The sequence below is a fragment of the Numenius arquata genome, chromosome 5, assembly GCF_964106895.1.
Source record: "Numenius arquata chromosome 5, bNumArq3.hap1.1, whole genome shotgun sequence".
NCBI classification, from domain to species: domain Eukaryota; kingdom Metazoa; phylum Chordata; class Aves; order Charadriiformes; family Scolopacidae; genus Numenius; species Numenius arquata.
Window position 1 is genome coordinate 26,207,791 of NC_133580.1, and position 17,562 is coordinate 26,225,352.

The window sequence follows — 17,562 nt, forward strand, 5'->3', positions numbered from 1 at the left end:
CAGCCCCTTGGGTGGATGAGTCAAAGTGGACATTGACATTCAGGAGCTAAAATGGACATTGATTTCAGTTCACGTCCTTGGGGACATGGCCCTGAAATGGTTCTATATTTGTATTTTGAGTAATAATTCCTGGAGCTTGAAAATAAATTATTTTTTGTTTTCCTGTCTTCTTCCAAGGACTGCTTTGATATGAGGCTATTCTCTCTTACATATAAACATATTGTCACCTTTATCATATTTTTCAGAGGAGTGTGCCCTCCCGAAAACTTGTGAACAAATAATGTCTCCAGAAGATGCCTGATGTAGTGTAAACAGTGGCAGAAGCAGGCCAAGCTGGAAGGAAAAAAAAAGAAAGGAAACGAAGGTAAGCGAAAGATGCTTTTTATTACTTCACATTTTAATGTCGCGAAAGGAATAAGGACTAATATACCAAAACTGCCGAGTCACACTGAAATCATGGGATTTAAGATATCGTCTTAATTGAAGCATCTGGAAGCAAAGATTAATGGAATCATTTTCAGTGTTATACAAAGTTGCTTTCATTTTGCAGGGAAGCAACTTATTTTTACTAGCCCCAAATTAAAAAGAGGTCCTCAAGCTCTGAATGTGATACACAGCCCTGCCAAGCTGTTCAAAAAGGACAGCTGTGTATACAAGCAGGCGTCTGCTGTGCTTTTCCAAAAGACGTCTCCCACGTTTTAAGGCCACCTTAATGCTCCTGTAGGATGTGTCTGACATTTAAAAACATCCTGAATGGTTTCCTTGTCCTTTGCCAACTCAAGTAGCTGCATGGAGGCAGTCTGTATTTCATTTCCTTGTGGACACAAAATGAGATTTCGTTGCAAAGTTAATCCATTCTGATGGCTTTTTTGTTGCCCGTTACAAGAAATGAGGTAATTGTTGTAGAAATTATTATACTGATTCTCTTTTGAGGAATATTATGAAACAATAACAGGCGTTGCTGATTTGCTTCCGAGAATGAGTTGCAGCTCACAGAGATTGAATTTCAGAAACAAATGTCAAGAGTGATTCCTAGTGGCATTTTATCTTGGTTACAGTTACTGTACTACCAGAGCCTGTCTCCCTGCAAACCAATTATAAAACATAAATGAAAAGTGATTTTCAGCATGTGAAACCCCAAATACTTTTATTATGCATCTTGTATAGTAGCCAGAGTCAAAGATTAAACAATTTGGAAAGTAATTAAACCAGAGAGAGTTGAGCTAAGAAAATTTCAACCAATTAATGACTTATCCAAAGTCTGGAGCAAACTTCCAGCTTTTCTGGGAATTTTAAAATTAGTTTGGCTGAGGATGGGGACCTCAGGTGAACCCATTAAGGAGTGGTCACTGGAAGGATCCTGCACACCCCTTGCCCACTTAAAAGAAGGTAAATGTTCTGCTGGTTCTTCTGTGCTAACAGAAACTCTCTCCTTTTAAGTGTATGAGCAAAAGAAAGAAGGCAAGTGTCTTTCAGCTCTGGATTTAAATTCAACTATTCTGTGTTCTCATTCCCAGCTCCACTACCTCCCTTAATGTCTCTCCAAGTCTCTGTTCCTCCATCTGTAAATGGTATTATTACTCACTGTGTTTCCCTGCTGTGTACCAGCTCCCTTGATTCTGCAATTGTAAGGGTGGAAAAAGTGCTCTGGGAAAGTTGTTAACGCTCCTTGAGGCTCCCTGTGTGCCCTCCCGCTTCCAGTATTCCGACTTACACAGCCAACAGGCTTTCCTTCATCACGTTCCACCCCTCTGCCAGGCACTAATCCCCCAGAATGGGATCACACTGAAGAGGAGTTAGTTCCTTAAATGTGAAAGTTTCTGGCCTGTGTGGTGCATTAAAAATCACCCCGTGGAGGGGTACAGTTGGTGGTGGCAACGCCTTGAGCCTCCCTGGCAGTTATCATGTATAGCTGCTTGCCACTTTCTTGCCTGTAACACTTCTTAATCCCTCCCATTGATCAGGTCTGCTTTATTTCTTCCAGAGTCTTTCAAAAGGCTTGGGAATGGCAGGGGCTGTCGAAGATCATAAAAAGCTATCTTGGTTGGCTGTCCTCTCTTCGTTGCTTTTTGGCACACTCTTGAGTTCTGGCAGACTAAGCCAGTTGCGGTTCCTTGTGGTCAGCTCCTACTGTATTATATCGGAGCTGTTTAATTTTCCTTGTTAGCATTGGTGTTCCAGTGATGGAGAGAAGCAAATCTATCTGGTTCATGCTTATATATGAGCTCCTCTGGTTTGTTTCTGTACAGCTAGATAAAACCTGTGCTCTTTGCTGTTCTACAACAGTGGCTGAGGTCTTATTTTTGTCTGTCACTTAAGTGTTTTATTGCTTAAAAGTCTTTCAAAACTCAAATTTCTTGTGTTCCCTAGGCAACAGTTACAGCTTGAAGAGGTTAGTTTAAAAAATCAGATTATCAGTTCTGAACTCCTCTGGTGCTTCTTTTGAGTTTCTCAGTTGTTCTTGACCTGACTCGTGGCATGCAAACCTCTCAAAACTCCTCCTTGCTGTGCCTAGGTGAGAGCTGGCATCAGGGTAATCTCTTATGCTGGATGCTGATGCTACCCATCTTGTGAGTGGGAATATGCTGTAAAAAGACTGAGAGTGGGACATCTGAAATCTTGTCCTCTCCTCTGTCAAGCGTGACTTTGGGTTACCACCCACTGTGTTTATTATTTCACCGTCTGCTCAGGCTGTGTGTCTAGAGTGCAAACTATTTGGGGAAAATACTACGTCTCCCATCGTGACCAGGTGCAGTGACCATTGCAACCAGGATCCCATTTTTGGTCAGGCTTATGAGTGCTGCTGGAATGCCAAACCGCTATTGATAAGATCAGTCTGAAATTCCCACTGACTCTCAGACCAGCCATGCAACCTCACACCTCCTGTAACCTCTCAGCCCTGGAAATGTAGTCTCCATCCCTCTGGCTCCCTGTCCTCCAGGAAGATAGTTCATGCAAGTGCCACTTACTGAACCACTGGGTGGCGGAAGTTCTTTGTACTTTCCACTTGATCATAAATAGTTGAGAGGCGAATGTAAAAGAGCAGATATATTAGAAGAGGACCGGTGTATTCTGTTAGAAAAAACTAGAAATGAAAAAGAAAATAGCTGTATCAGAGTAGGAAATTGTACCAATAAAGGCATGCATGAGAGAAAGAATGCCCTTATCCACAGCACTTATTCGTCCTTCAAATGTCATTTTGGCTTCATTTTGAGGAGCTAAATGACACATACGGGGGTTTCTGCTGTCTCTTTAGCAAAGGAGTAAAATTCATCCAGGAAATGAGAGACAGGTTTCTGTGCAGAACATTAACCCAGTGAGGAAGGCTTCATGGAAGGTGGTCAAAATCACAGTCATCTCCTCATTATACTTTTGGCTGTGCCATCAGATGCCTATTTGGAGTGTAAATAACACTGAAAATCAAGGCCCAAAAGCTGCAGGCAGCTTGTTTTCTGCCAGTGTTTTTTGCAATTAAGTGATACACCAGTTAAAAGTCAACCAAGCACAACAGAAACAAACATAGCTTTGAATCCTGGTTGCTAGCAGAATCATCTGGAAGGGAGGGATCATTGCTTGAAATTTGGTGGTGGGTGGAAGAGCAGGACCTGCCTGTCTGACGTATGGCACTTTGAGCCTTTGTTCAGTGACCGAGTGGGACTCCTCCCTGTGCAGGCATCAGCACAAGTAGACTGTGGTGGGCAAACCCAGTAAGTTTTCCGTCAGTTTGCAGATGACACCAAGTTGGGTGGGAGTGTCGACCTGCTGGAGGGTAGGAAGGTCTTGCAGAGGGATCTGGACAGGCTGGATGGATGGGCCGAGGCCAATGGGATGAGGTTCAACAAGGCCAAGTGCCGGGTCCTGCCCTTGGGTCACACCAACCCCCTGCAGCGCTACAGGCTTGGGGCAGAGTGGCTGGAGCTGCCCGGCAGAAAAGGACCTGGGGGTGTTGGTGGACTGTCGGCTGAGCACGAGCCAGCAGTGTGCCCAGGTGGCCAAGAAGGCCACCAGCATCCTGGCCTGTATCAGGAACAGCGTGGCCAGCAGGACTATGGAAATGATCGTCCCCCTGTCCTGGGCACTGGTGAGGCCCCACCTCAAGGGCTGTGTCCAGTTTTGGGCCCCTCACCACAAAAAAGACATTGAGGGGCTGGAGCGGGTCCAGAGAAGGGCAACGGAGCTGGTGAGGGGTCTGGAGAACACGTCTTATGAGGAAAGACTGAGGGAGCTGGGGTTGTTTAGCCTGGAGAAAAGGAGGCTGAGGGGAGACCTTCTCGCTCTCTACAACTCCCTGAAAGGAGGGTGTAGCCAAGGGGGGGTCGGTCTCTTCTCCCAAGTCACAGGCGATGGGATGAGAGGAAACGGCCTCAAGTTGCACCAGGGGAGGTTCAGATTGGATATTAGGAAAATTTTTTACATTGAAAGGGTTATTAAGCCTTGGAATGGGCTGCCCAGGGAAGTGGTTGAGGCACCATCCCTGGAGGTGTTCAAAAGACGGGTTGACATAGTGCTTAGAGACGTGGTTTAGTGGTGTGGGTTTTTTTTTTTTGTATGGTTTTCTTTTGTTTTTTTATCAGAGTTAGGTTGAGGTTGGACTAGATGATCCTAAAGGTCCCTTTCAACCTAGACGAGTCTATGATTCTAAACTGGCCAAGTAAGTTACCTGTAAACCAGACAGATATCATTTCATCTCCCCTGCTAGCCACAGAGAGCTGAGAAGAGATATGGGGGCAGAGAGAGAAGGTGGAATTACAGCGCTGCCATGAGCCACCCTCACTTTTAGGTTCTGGCTTTGTTTGGTACAGCCTGTATTGCCTTTTGTCAGGGCACACTCTAAAGCTACAAACTTGGGTGGGTTGAAGGAGGAGGGAGCCAGACTCTTTTCAGTGGTTGCCAGTGAGAGGACAAGGGGCAATGGGCACAAGCTGGAACATAGGAGGTTCCACTCAAATATGAGAAGAAACTTCTTTCTGGTGAGGGTGCCAGAGCCCTGGAACAGGCTGCCCAGGGAGGGTGTGGAGTCCCCTTCTCTGGAGATGTCCAAAACCCACCTGGATGCAGTCCTGAGTAACATGCTCTGACATGCTCTGGGCAATCCTGCTTCGGCAGGGGAGTTGGACTAGATGATCTTTATGGTCCCTTCCAACTCTAAAAATTCAGTGAAATTCAGTGAAACAGCTGGAGGAAGTAAAACACGGCTAGATTGATGTAAAGGCTGAATTTGATCACCTTTCCCCACTGGAATGCATCTCAGAATAAAATGGAAATGGTGTAGTCCTGCATGTTTACAAGAGGCAGCAACAGGCAAATCATAATTCAAATGCATAACATTGCTTAAGGGATAAAGATTCATAACTAATGGGCCATTTAGCTTTAAGGTGGCTGTTTGTGCTGCTGTAGAATTGTAATGGATAAATACCTGTGGCTTAAGGAAGCAACACGAATTTAGACTACCGTTCTCTACAGTAGCATTCGGCAGGAAGTCCAACCCCCAGTGGGCTGCTCTTCTAACCGCTCTTCAGAAGAGCTTTGAAACAGAAAAGTCTTCCTGCAGAAATATTCTGCAATTAGGTTTCCCTCATTTGGGACACTCAGTACCATTTCTTTTTCTCTATTACAGGGGGAAGCTTTGACATTTCAGACTTTCATAGCAGGACTGTCTCCAAAAGTAACAGACGTAAGTGTTCTCTAGCAGGAAAATGCCAAATTCTCTTTATTTTGACGTGACACCATGATTTCTGTGCTCTGTTTAGACTCTGCATGATCCCAAAAGCGGGGGGGTGGGTGGGAGGGGTGGGGTGTACCAAAGACTGTCTAAGAGCCCACGTTGTTGTGGAACTCACCACAGCCAAGAGCTTATTACAGTTTTGTCCTAATAGCAGTTGTATGGGTCTGTTCCTAACTGTGAGCCCACAGCGGTAGGCACTCTGCAAACATTAATAGCCTCCGCTATTAAAGCCTAATTCACTAAACATAGACAGTGGTGGTATGGGAGACAGAGGTGCAGATCATGTGGTCCGGACAAGACAGTGTAAGAGCTTGGAATAAGCTGCTTTCTTTGGTGTAGCTTTTCTTGTCAGCCATGAGTTGCACCACAAAATACACCCCTAAATGCCAGCTTTTATCATCTGTTTGGCATGAGCATAGAATCGCAGAATCTTCTTCTTGGTTGGAAGGGACCTTTGAGATCACTGAGTCCAGCCACAAAAAAAAAAACAAACTCTCAAACACCTGAAGTTTTTTCAAACTTTCAAACAACTGTTCATGCCCTGAAGTGCCACGTCTACATGTTTCTTAAATACCTCCAGGGATGGTGACTCCACCACCTCCCTGGGCAGGCTGTTCCAGTGCCTGACCACCCTCTCAGGAAAGTCATTCTTCCTAATATCTAATCTAAACCTCCCCTGCCCCAACTTCAGACCATTTCCTCTGCTCCTGTCATTATTCCCTTGGGAGAAGAGGCCAACACCCACCTCTCTACACCCTCCTTTCAGGGAGTTGTAGAGGGCAATGAGGTCCCCCCTCAGCCTCCTCTTCTCCAAACTAAACATGCCCAGTTCCCTCAGCCTCTCCTCATATGACTTGTGCTCCAGACCCCTCACCAGCTTGGTGGCTCTCCTCTGGACACGCTCCGGCAGCTCCATGTCCTTCCTGTAGTGAGGGGCCCAGAACTGAACACAGCACTGGAGGTGAGGCCTCACCAGTGCCCAGTACAGAGGCACCATCACTGCCCTACTCCTGCTGGCCACGCTGTTCCTGATACAGGCCAGGATGCTGTTGGCCTTCTTGGCCACCTCGGCACACTGCTGGCTCATGTTCAGCCGGCTGCCCACCAACACCCCCAGGTCCTTTTCTGCTGGGCAGCTTTCCAGCCACTCTCCCCGGAGAGTAGAGTTGCCTGGGGTTGTTGTGACCGAAACGCAGGACCCAGCACTTGGCCTTATTAAGCTTCATCTCATTGGCCTTGGCCCATTGATCCAACCTGTCCAGGTCCCTCTGTAGAGCCTTCTGACCCTCAAGCAGATCAACACTCCCACCCAGTTTGGTGTCATCTGCAAACTTACTGAGGGTGCACTCAATCCCCTTATCTAGATCATCAATAAAGATATTAAACAAGACTGGCCCCAAAACTGAGCCCTGAGGGACACCACTGGTGACCGGCTGCCAGCTGGATTTCACCCCATTAATCACAACTCTCTGGGCACGGCCATCCAGCCAGTTTTTTACCCACTGAAGAGTACACTTGTCTATGCCATGATTCGCCAGCTTCTCCAGGAGAATGCTGTGGGGGATGGGATGGTGTCAAAGGCCTTACCAAAGTCCAGCTAGACAACGTCCACAGCCTTCCCCGCATCGAGAAGGTGGGTCACATGGCCATAGAAAGAGATCAAGTTGGTAGAAAGAGATCAAGTTCGCATATCACAAAGCTGCCGGGAAAAGTTTGGCGGGACTTAGAACCAAGTTGTGGTTTCTTGTCAGTGCACCAAGTGTTCCCTCCTTACCCTCTGGCTGAGTTCAGGTGCTGAAAGTTCAGGATTTAGTAAAAAAATCCAGTCTCTAGTCAATAGCCCAAGCTCCCAGCCACATCGGAATTCCTGGGTGAGGGACTGGGTGAGGAGGTGTTTTTGATGCAGGAGCGGGGATGCAGAGCCTCCCATCAGAGCAATTCAGAGAAGCAGCTGAGAGCACCAACAGCAGCTCTTGAGTTGGGATTTGTGGAGGTGAGCAGCATCAGCATGCCCAGGGTGGGGACAGGGTCCTGACTTATCTGTGTGTCAGTCACATCCAACACAAAGCGGTGATCGCCCACGTGGAGGCAGGCGGTCCACGGTCAGCTGTGAGATCTGCAATCAAAGTAGGTACTGTCTGGCAGGTAGGACTGTATTTGACTTTGTCATAACTGCATCACACTGCTGGAAGACAGTTAAGATCAGTAGCATTCTGTTTTGGAGGATGAGCTTCAATTTGCTGTAGTGTTTTGAGGGTTTGCTTTTAACGTTTTGGGTGATTTTCAGTCTCTCTCTCTCTCTCTGTTGCATCTCCCATGCTGCAACCTCAGCGCTCCTTCTCTGGCCCACTGTCTTTAAATTCATCGGAAATTAAAGGTGAGTTCCAGAAAGGCAGGGAGAGAAACCACTAAAAGTCCTGCAAGTTCAAGCAGGTGGAAGGGAAAGTAGTCTCAAATTAACGCAAAATTACAACTGCTTCTAACCATTGGCAATCAAAGGCAAGCACCATTCTTCTACTATTGATTCTTAATGAATATATGCAGTTAAGCCTATCTAGTATCTTCATGCTTCTCCTATAGTTGACTAATTGCTGAGCTTGGGGAGTTATTAGTTATGTTAAGGATCATTTCAGCCTTTTTACAGATGCTCAAAAAACCTACAAAATTACTAAGATACAAGTTCCTCCTGACATATCCTGCAAATATAATAGTCAAATGTTAAAAAAAACCCTGAAAGTAATAACATCATACCTTGTCATTTCTAGACAAAAGAGATACCATTTATTTAAAAAAAAAAGTGATCATTTAAAACACAGAGCATTTTTTTCTGCAGAAACAGAAAATCCAATATTTAGAAGAAAATTACTTTTTTCTTTACCATCTTGTGGGCCTGCCTAGATTATTTTGATGTATTTGGTGCAGCCAAATATGGCGGTCCATAATAAACACGATCTTTTCCTGGAGGAGCATTGCATCTCTATCACAATGTGCATAACTCAACAGAATTTAACTGTTATGGTCATCATTAATTCCCTGAAGAAAGAAAACAGGAAATTGGCCCTTTTTTTCCCACATCGGTACACTCTATTTCATATCTTGCACAGTGTCCCGTTCTCTTACCTTCCTTCTCCCCTCTACGGTGTCTGGCATTATATACTCTATATACCTGTTATTCTGACTAGCATAGGGAAAGTGCTGCTCTTGAATCAAACCTCTCCCAGGCATGAGCAGGGTGCTAAACTCAAGCTTCTTTAACTGTCTCGTTTGTCAGGTCCTCAGAGACCTGATTCAGGAATACCTAAACTGGAAACATCTCCTATATAAACAACAAAACAGAGATCTGTCAAAAGAGAGCTAATGTAGGAGTCTCCATCGTTCAAAGGACGATGAGACAAATGGGAAAAGAATACAGAATAGCTTATTCGCAAACCAGCAAGTTATTTCATCTTGCACGAGCCAGATCGTACCTGCTGCTTTTATCTCTGTGCAGATATGCCAGTAACACCTTGCTGAACTCAGTAACAACCAGGTCAGGAATCACAATCCCGGACTTTGTGAGGCAGAGGTTATATTTAGGGAGATACAAATGCAGCAGAAGTGAAAGGAGCTCTTTAAAGTTATTTGAGGAAACGTGAGGTGAATTTTCTAGCCGGTAGGGGCAGCTGGCGTAGAGCCTGACACCCTCCCGACAGGTCTACTACAGGGAATGGAAAGGTTTTTGATGTGAGTTTATAGTAGCACATGCACTGGTTGGGAAAAGGCAGAAAAGGACAAAAGAAAGCTATAAACAGAGAGCGTGTAGTGAAGGGAGCCTGAAAAAACTCCAACAGAATCTTTATAAACGAGCAGCCCACAGATTAGCAATCTTCATGTGAGGGCATCAGCTAATTCCTCTCTATAATGTTTACGACATGCCCTTTCTGTAATAGCACACAACACACCCTATCTTGTATCGCGTTGCCTTTTGGCATAGTCCCACATTATCTCATTTATGACAAGCCGCAGAGCAGAGCTGGGGAAAGGCCATACAGCCTTTTCCATACTGCCAGCCCCCTTCCCGCAGCTCTTTCCATGCCATGTAGGGACGGTTTCCCAGTCCATCAGTGCTGGTCGTGATGTTTTCTCTTCCACTCCCAACGGGGTTCAAGCAGGGGAAGCAGATGGCATGGTATGAGGATGATACCTGCAGCCAGGACAATGACTTTGGGTCATTGCTTGAAGCTCTGGGAACAGCAAGAGGTACAAAATAGCTCAAGCACGTCCTGGGTAACTTTGATGGAAAAGCAGCTGCAGTATATAAATTATCTAGTGGACAGAGCTTAGTTTCTCTGATAAATGTGAGACAAAGGCATTAGTTGCATGTCTGGGACGGGGTCAGACTGAGGCAGTACATACCGCATAAAGAGGAGGATCTACTGCTATCATTAGACCATTCCTGTGTGCGAGCGTACAGAGAGCAGCTGGGATTTCTGAGAAACCCCAAAAGAAACAAGTAGTTGAACCCCCCCCCCTCCCCGAAGTCCCCAAATCACATTAAGCTCAGCATCTAACTACCTTAGACTCATTTTACAATGCCAGCCCTAAGTACTCTTGAGCTAATGATCATTAAGAAATTTTATTAATTTCTGGACTAATTTCCATTTCATATGCTTTGCTACCTCATTAAAAGCCGTATAGTTACCTGGGGATGGCAGTGGCATAATCTTAGCAGCATCTCTAAATCTTCACTGTTTTAAAATTTTTGTATTTTCATGTTTGCAAAAATGCGCAGCAGCAGCAGCAGTTTTGCATCAGGGAGTACAATTCTTAAGGGCTGCTAGAATATTCAATGCTTTTTGTTCAAATTCTCATGGAACTCGCTAATCCATTCTACAAAACTTGAATAGCCCATGCAGGGGCACCTGAAGCTTCCCTTTTCTTGGCAGATTTTGCAGTGACGCAGTGTCTAAGAGTATTTCAGGCTGTAGCTCAATATTTACTGCAAATATCAGAGATCGGGATGGATTTGCTGTAGGATTTTATAGGCAAATTGCAGCTGACTCAGGCCAGCCTCAGGAGCTGCAGAGTGAGCAGTGATGGATGCTGTTTCTCCCCGAGCCAGGCTTGTGCTCCCTCCATGGGAAAGGGAGGTGAAATCCCAGTTTCTTCCTGTCGCTTCTAAACCAGAGGTGGCTGAAACCACTGGTTTGGCATTGTCCCGGTTTGAGGTAAAATAGAACCAACTTTCTGTTCAGTCATTTTACATCCTAGCCAGGCCTCCTCTCACTCTCTGAAATTAATGGCATATTGTGGAGAAAACTGCTCGTTCTCAGAGCGACGAGACCAATGTTTGTGCTCCATGCCAAGGGATGGTGTGCAGGGAGGCCCTTGCTTATCCTTATTGCTGTAACAACCAAGGGCAGCCAATTTCGTTATTGGCCCCATTGGAGGGTCGGAAACGGAAAAAGCATAGAGGGGTCCCACCTGTGGGGAGGAGCGGACAGGAGAGGTGACCCAAACCTGACCAACTGGGGTATTCCATCCCATCTGCCCCGTGCTCAGTATAAAAGCTGAGGGATCAAAGGGTCAGCTCTCTTTCTTCCATGGCCGACGTCCAGAGAGGACTCTGTCTGTTCATCTGCCTTTGATCCCGATCCGTGTGTTCCTGACTCCAGAGCTGGAACTCAGTTCCCATCCGTCGCTGAGTCCAGTCTGGGCCTTCCCCAGTGCCTGCTGGTGACGTGACTGTCATCCTGGAAGCTTGATAGGGTTTTGTATAGATTGTATCTATTCCATTATTTTCTTCTTTTTTATTTTAATATTAATTCTTCATTAAAGTAGCTTAATTCATTCTAAACTTCTAAATCTCCCTATCTCTTCCTCTCCTCTCTTCTGGGGGATCGAGGGGGAAGGGCCATCTGTCAGTCTGGTTTTGGTAAATTTGGCCAAAACCACGACAGGCATCAGACACTGCTCTGGTCAGGATCCTCTGGTCAGGATTCTTCCCTCAGAATACAAGCCTTTATGTGTTTCTTATTCAAAATGGAAAATTACTGCAAATTAACAAATATTCTTCTCATATATACACATACATGTTATGTTATGTTAACACACACACACGTTAATGTATGTTTGTACCTATACATATTCAGCGAAGCGCTCGAGTTCTGTTTGTAACCAAACACCAGTGTGAGTTCAGATTTGCTGCCAAATCTTTACAGGGCTTTGACAGCATTTTGAAATCTGCCATATGATGTGCATCATTTTAAAATTTGTATCTACTGTCTGCTATGTAGATACCTAAATGAAATAGTGCTTTTTAACACCTGGCTACTACTAATAACCCCAGCTAGCCCTTCTACACTGCTTTTCATCTAGAAGCCCCAAAGCACTTTTCGAAGAGGGAAATACTGTTGCTTTCTTGCTGCAGATCTGGAAAATAAGATACAGAGAAATTCAGTGACTTGTTGAGGTCACCAAACAAGGTGGGCACAGACTGACAAAGGGGTACCTGGTACTCCCAAACACTGGTTCACTCTCCTCTTTTTGCTCTCCTTACCCCCTGGTATGTGGTTGGGCAAAAATTCCTAATACAAAATAATTTTGCCAGGCTTAGGCATTCTAGAGGGACTAAAACTTCTCAAATTTGCATAGACTGGCAAATTGTCAACCTCCCCAATTACTCTGAAGACAAATAGGAAAGAGTCTGCACTTATCAGCAGCATACGTCAAGTATCTCTTTGTTCCTTAAGTAGCAACAATGGTTTAAGCATAAAGTTGTGTATAACTGAAAGAAACAGCTTGTTCTGTTTATGCTTACTGAATTCCCTCTACCTTCTTTTTGTGCTTGAAGCAGTAAAACCTGAAGGGTATTACTATAAACACTTATGCATGGGTTCTTCAGCCTGTGCTGTGCTCAACAGCAACCAAAAGGTTCACCCCGCAGAATTAATTTTTCTACTAGCTCCCCAACTCGCTTTGATGCCTGAAAAATTGACAAGCTGGCGGGGTTCATCTGAGCTTGTGGCATTTGTTGCTGAGACCAAGAGAAATTACTGCAACACCGTTTGCCTTATTAGAAACAGCGTCTGAGGAATCCCAGTCAGCCAGCTGGGCAGTTTCAGAGGTCTCCTCTTTGCTTATCAGTTGACTTCACGCTGCCACCAGGCAGTAAAAAGAACCAAAAGCATACATGGCCCAAGTAAAGGCACAAACAGTATAAAACCATGGCAAGAAATCAGGCGAATGCAAGCTGTTCTCTCCTGATAACCCTGGAGGTTGAAAACTATTAGACTTAATTAAAAGAAAAATAAGACCAATCTTGTGTGTGTAGTTTGCCTTTGTGAAAGGTTACGATGTTTTGAAAGTTCATAGCATTTGACTGGGATCAGCTCAAGCCTTGGCCAGTCGTACCAAGGCAGAGCAGCGCTTCCGATGTGTTCAAGCAGAAACCTCTGCCAAGTACAGACTGCCAGCTGTACCATGGAGGTGCTTTGCATGACAAACAATTCTAGTTGGAAGTTGGCTGTAGAGGAAGTAGTGGCTTCTTTTTTTTTCCTAGAAATCATCTTCTATGATCAAATTATCTATTGATCCAAGAGGTTTAGCGATGAAAAAGCGTTTGGGGATTTCTCTCTCTTTGGCACTTTCTTGAAGTCGTTCTTAAGCCACCTACAGATCTACGCAGAATCACACTGTCATGGTTTGACCTCAGTCGGCAGCTAGGACCACACTTGCTCGCTCCCCATGGTTGGGATTGGGGAGAGAATCAGAAGAGTAAAAGTGAGAGAACTCATGGCTTGGGATAAAGACAGTTTAATTAGTAAAGCAAAATAAGGAATTCATTCACTGCTTCCCATCAGCAGGCAGGTGCTCAGCCACCTCCAGGAAAGCAGGGCTCCATCACACATAACAGTTACTTGGGAAGACAAATGCCATAACTCTGTAGGTCCCCCCTTCCTTCTTCTTCAGCTTCAGCTGAGCATGACATCATATAGCATGGAATATCCCTTTGGCCAGTTGGGGTCAGCTGTCCCGGCTGTGTCTCCTCCCAGCTTTTTGTGCACCTCCAGCCTACTCACTGGCAGGGTGGTGTGAGGAGCAGAAAAGGCCTGGACTGCCTAGCAACAACAAAAACCACCAGCGTGCTATCAACACTACTTCTCATCCCAAATCCTAAGCGTAGCACTATACCAGCTGCTAGCAAGAAAGTTAACTCCATCCCAGCTGAAACCATGACACACACATTCTGGCACTGCTGGTAAGTTTTCCAGGTAGCCACAATTCCGTGAAAGTGTAATTCGATTTGTAGGGTCCTTTCCCACAGCTATGTTTGAATTGGCCACAAAATATGCAAGCTCTGATATATATCGCTGAGAAATATATTCAGTGACATTCTCTACTGATACATCCTACAGATCCTCAGCTCTTTCTCTTATCTTGATCTGAAGTTCCTTCTGAAGCAATGATCACATGACTTTCTTACATTTATCTTCTTTACACTGGCCCACTGGTTTGCTGGGACTCCCAGCCCTCCCACTCCTTCAAATTCCTCAGATTCAGTCTTTTTTCTTCTATTACAGCTGCCTGTACTTCTACATCCCATTGAAAGATTATAAGCCTTTATTGCAGTCTATTCTTTCATTCCCAGTTGAGGGGAAACATCTTAAGTTGTTCCCCATGGGAAGCCCAAAGCTGACCTCAGTATAGAGAAGATGGAGAAAATGAATCTGCAGCAGTTTGACTGCCTCTTCTTTAAACCCATCAATACTCATAAATTGCTTTGTATCACACTCATCCCGCAGACTTCATGCGATTGTTCCAAATTTACAGGACCAACGGAGTGAACTCTGCCAGCCACAGTCAGAGCAAACTGCTCCTCCCTTATTCACCACCCACCCGCACCTACGGGACGGAAAAACTTCAGTACACGTGCACTGTGCGAGTACAAGAAGAGAACTACACTGACCAAAACACTGCCTTCCCCCCCAAAAAGAACAGGCACGCCTCATTCTCATTATTCGGTACATCACGCGCTTCCCCATTGTGTGCACCTGCTCTACATAACCACAAAGTTCCAAAGAGAGATCTCATGGCTTCTTGTTCATTTTCCACAATGTCTAAATCGGCGATAATTTTGCTTGCCTGCCAGAAGGGAACAGACCAATTAATGTGTCGTGGTTTCGGCCGAATCTACCAAAACCAAACTGACAGATGGCCCTCCTCCCCCTCTACCCCCCCTAAAAGAGAGGAGAGAAAGAGATAGGGGGATTTAGAAGTTTAGAATGAACTAAACTACTTTAATGAAGAATTAATATTAAAATAAAAATAAAGAAGAAAATAATGAAATAGATACAATCTATACAAAACCCTATCAAGCTCCCAGGATGACAGTCACGTCACCGGCAGGCACTGGGGAAGGCGCAGACTGGACTCAGCGACGGATGGGAACTGGGTTCCAGCTCTGGAGTCAGGAACACACGGATCGGGATCAAAGGCAGATGGACAGACAGAGTCCTCTCTGGACGTTGGCCATGGAAGAAAGAGAGCTGACCCTTTGATCCCTCAGCTTTTATACTGAGCACGGGGCAGATGGGATGGAATACCCCAGTTGGTCAGGTTTGGGTCACCTCTCCTGTCCGCTCCTCCCCACAGGTGGGACCCCTCTACGCTTTTTCCGTTTCCAACCCTCTAACGGGGCCAATAACGAAATCGGCTGCCCTTGGTTGTTACAGCAATAAGTATAAGCAAGGGCCTCTCTGCACACCATCCCTTGGCATGGAGCACAAACATTGGTCTCATCGCTCTGAGAACGAGCAGTTTTCTCCACAATATGCCGTTAATTTCAGAGAGTTAGAAGAGGCCTGGCTAAGATGTAAAATTCCAGAACAGAAAATTCGTTCTGTTTTATATCAAAGTGAAAGCATAGATTTTTCAGATTTCAAAGATATTCTCGAGTTTAAATAAGTATTAGTCTCTACATTTTTAAATTGAGCTGAATCATTTTTTCATTGGAAAATCTGAAATTATTCCAGAAAAATGATGTATAATATATTCTTAAACCTAATAAATACAGTTCTGTTTTTCAGCCAGCTCTATTTTACACTGGCAGAAATCTATTGAAGTGGTAACTCAAATCAAAGAGAATCAACCATTTTCTCTGTGTGATTATTTGTTTGTATCGCGGCAGTGTGTGGAATCAGAGTCACATAGGGAGGGTATGTGAGTGGGGGGACTGTAGAAATACAAAGCAAAAAAATGCACAAAGGAACTAAAATCAAAGCAAACGGAGCAGTTCTGCTGCCAGCCTCAGTATTTTAAGTCTCTCAGGAGTCAAAGTATTTAAGCAATCCCTAATTTTAAATGGCAAGCTACAAAAAATATTTACTGAAGCACTGTGTTTCAGGGTTGATCTTAACGAAATTCACAGACTTGGAGGTAAAATATATTTTTTCACAGTTCTATGCTGTTTTCTCAGTTCTATTTTGGTCGTTCTGGTAGCCTGCCCAGGTAGCAACTAGACAACAGAAGCTGATAAATCAGGAGTTGTGATCACTGCTCAAATGAGGAAAGCTTTAACAGAAGTCTGAATTTAAGCAGGAAGAATGGTTTTCTTTTTCCTTTTGACTACAGCAGCAGTATGCATTCTTAGCAGTAAAATGCCAGCCATGTTTCAAGAAGTCACATGCCACATTGCAATATGTAAAAAGAGGTCTCTGTCAAACATGCTTAGGCCAAAAATTGGATAGAGATTAAAAATAAACCCCACCACTCCAGTGGTGGGAATTTCAAACACCCATGGTGGTACAGTCTTTGCAGGAGGCATACATAAGAGAGCTGTAAACTCAGCTCCTGTTAGTGTCTCTGCAGCATCAGTCAGCAAACCTCAACTATCCCCTCCAGATAGGGTAAAGGGCTTGGTAAATCTCGCACAGAAGTAAATGATGTGTTTTGGATAGTATTTGTTTTATAAAGGTTTAGGTTGGATTTCTACCCATATTATCCCAGGAAAGGTCCTCATTCTCAAAAGAGATTGACAAGTTAATTGCTCCAGTGGAGGAGAACTGCAAATTCCTCATCCCAGTTTGTCCTCCCTCAGAGCAACCCAACCTCTAGAACTTCCTGAGAGAGAGACTGACCACTGGAATCACATCCTACCTTCCCTGCGACAGGCCCAACAGGAAGACAAGATACATAATACAGAGGATTCCCTAGCCTCTCTCCACCCAACTGAACATAGTAACCTGAAGGATAGGTGGCAATGGTGACAAGTTCCTGCCTGGCACAGCAGGCACGTCTACTCAGCAACAACCTCACCTTCCCAGGTCCCCTTGCTTAACAAGGTATGAGGCTCTACAAGAGGAACCTAACAGTAATGAGGATGATGGTTCATCTAGCTTGGAAGTGTCACTGAGGCTAAGTTGGACTATGCCCTGCATCAAAACCACTCCCAGAAAGAAAAAAAGATGGGTCATTGTCATAAGGGTCTCCCTCCTGAAGGGAACGGAAGGCCTGATAGGCAGACGAGACCCACTTCTTAGGGAAGTCTGCTGCTTCCCTGGGGCCTGGGTTAAAGACGTGGCAAGAAGACTTTCCACCCTGGTATGGTTCTCAGATCTTTATCCATTATTGATTTTTCAGGTAGGCAGCAATGCAGTTGCAACAATAAACCTGAGGGCAATCAAGAGGGACTTCAGGGCCTTGGGATGACTTGGTTAAGGGATCAGGAGCAAGGGCAGTGTTCTCGTCTGTCCCTCCAGTTGCAGGGAATGATTAGGGAAGAAACAGAAAAACCCAACATAGAATCATAGAATCATTGAATCATCTAGGTTGGAAGGGACCTTCAAGATCATCTAGTC

The 17,562-nt window shown here is 45.0% G+C and overlaps 1 protein-coding gene across 1 annotated transcript in view; it reads right to left on the minus strand.

Moving 5' to 3' along the window:
* Window positions 1–17,562, minus strand: part of TECRL (trans-2,3-enoyl-CoA reductase like) — an 84,917-nt gene that overhangs the window by 13,607 nt on the left and 53,748 nt on the right. The window contains exons 5-6 of the mRNA XM_074148234.1: window positions 2,970–3,085; window positions 228–333 (exon numbers count right to left, since the gene is read on the minus strand). Coding sequence (XP_074004335.1) covers window positions 228–333; window positions 2,970–3,085 — 222 coding nt within the window. The remainder of the gene's footprint in view (window positions 1–227; window positions 334–2,969; window positions 3,086–17,562) is intronic.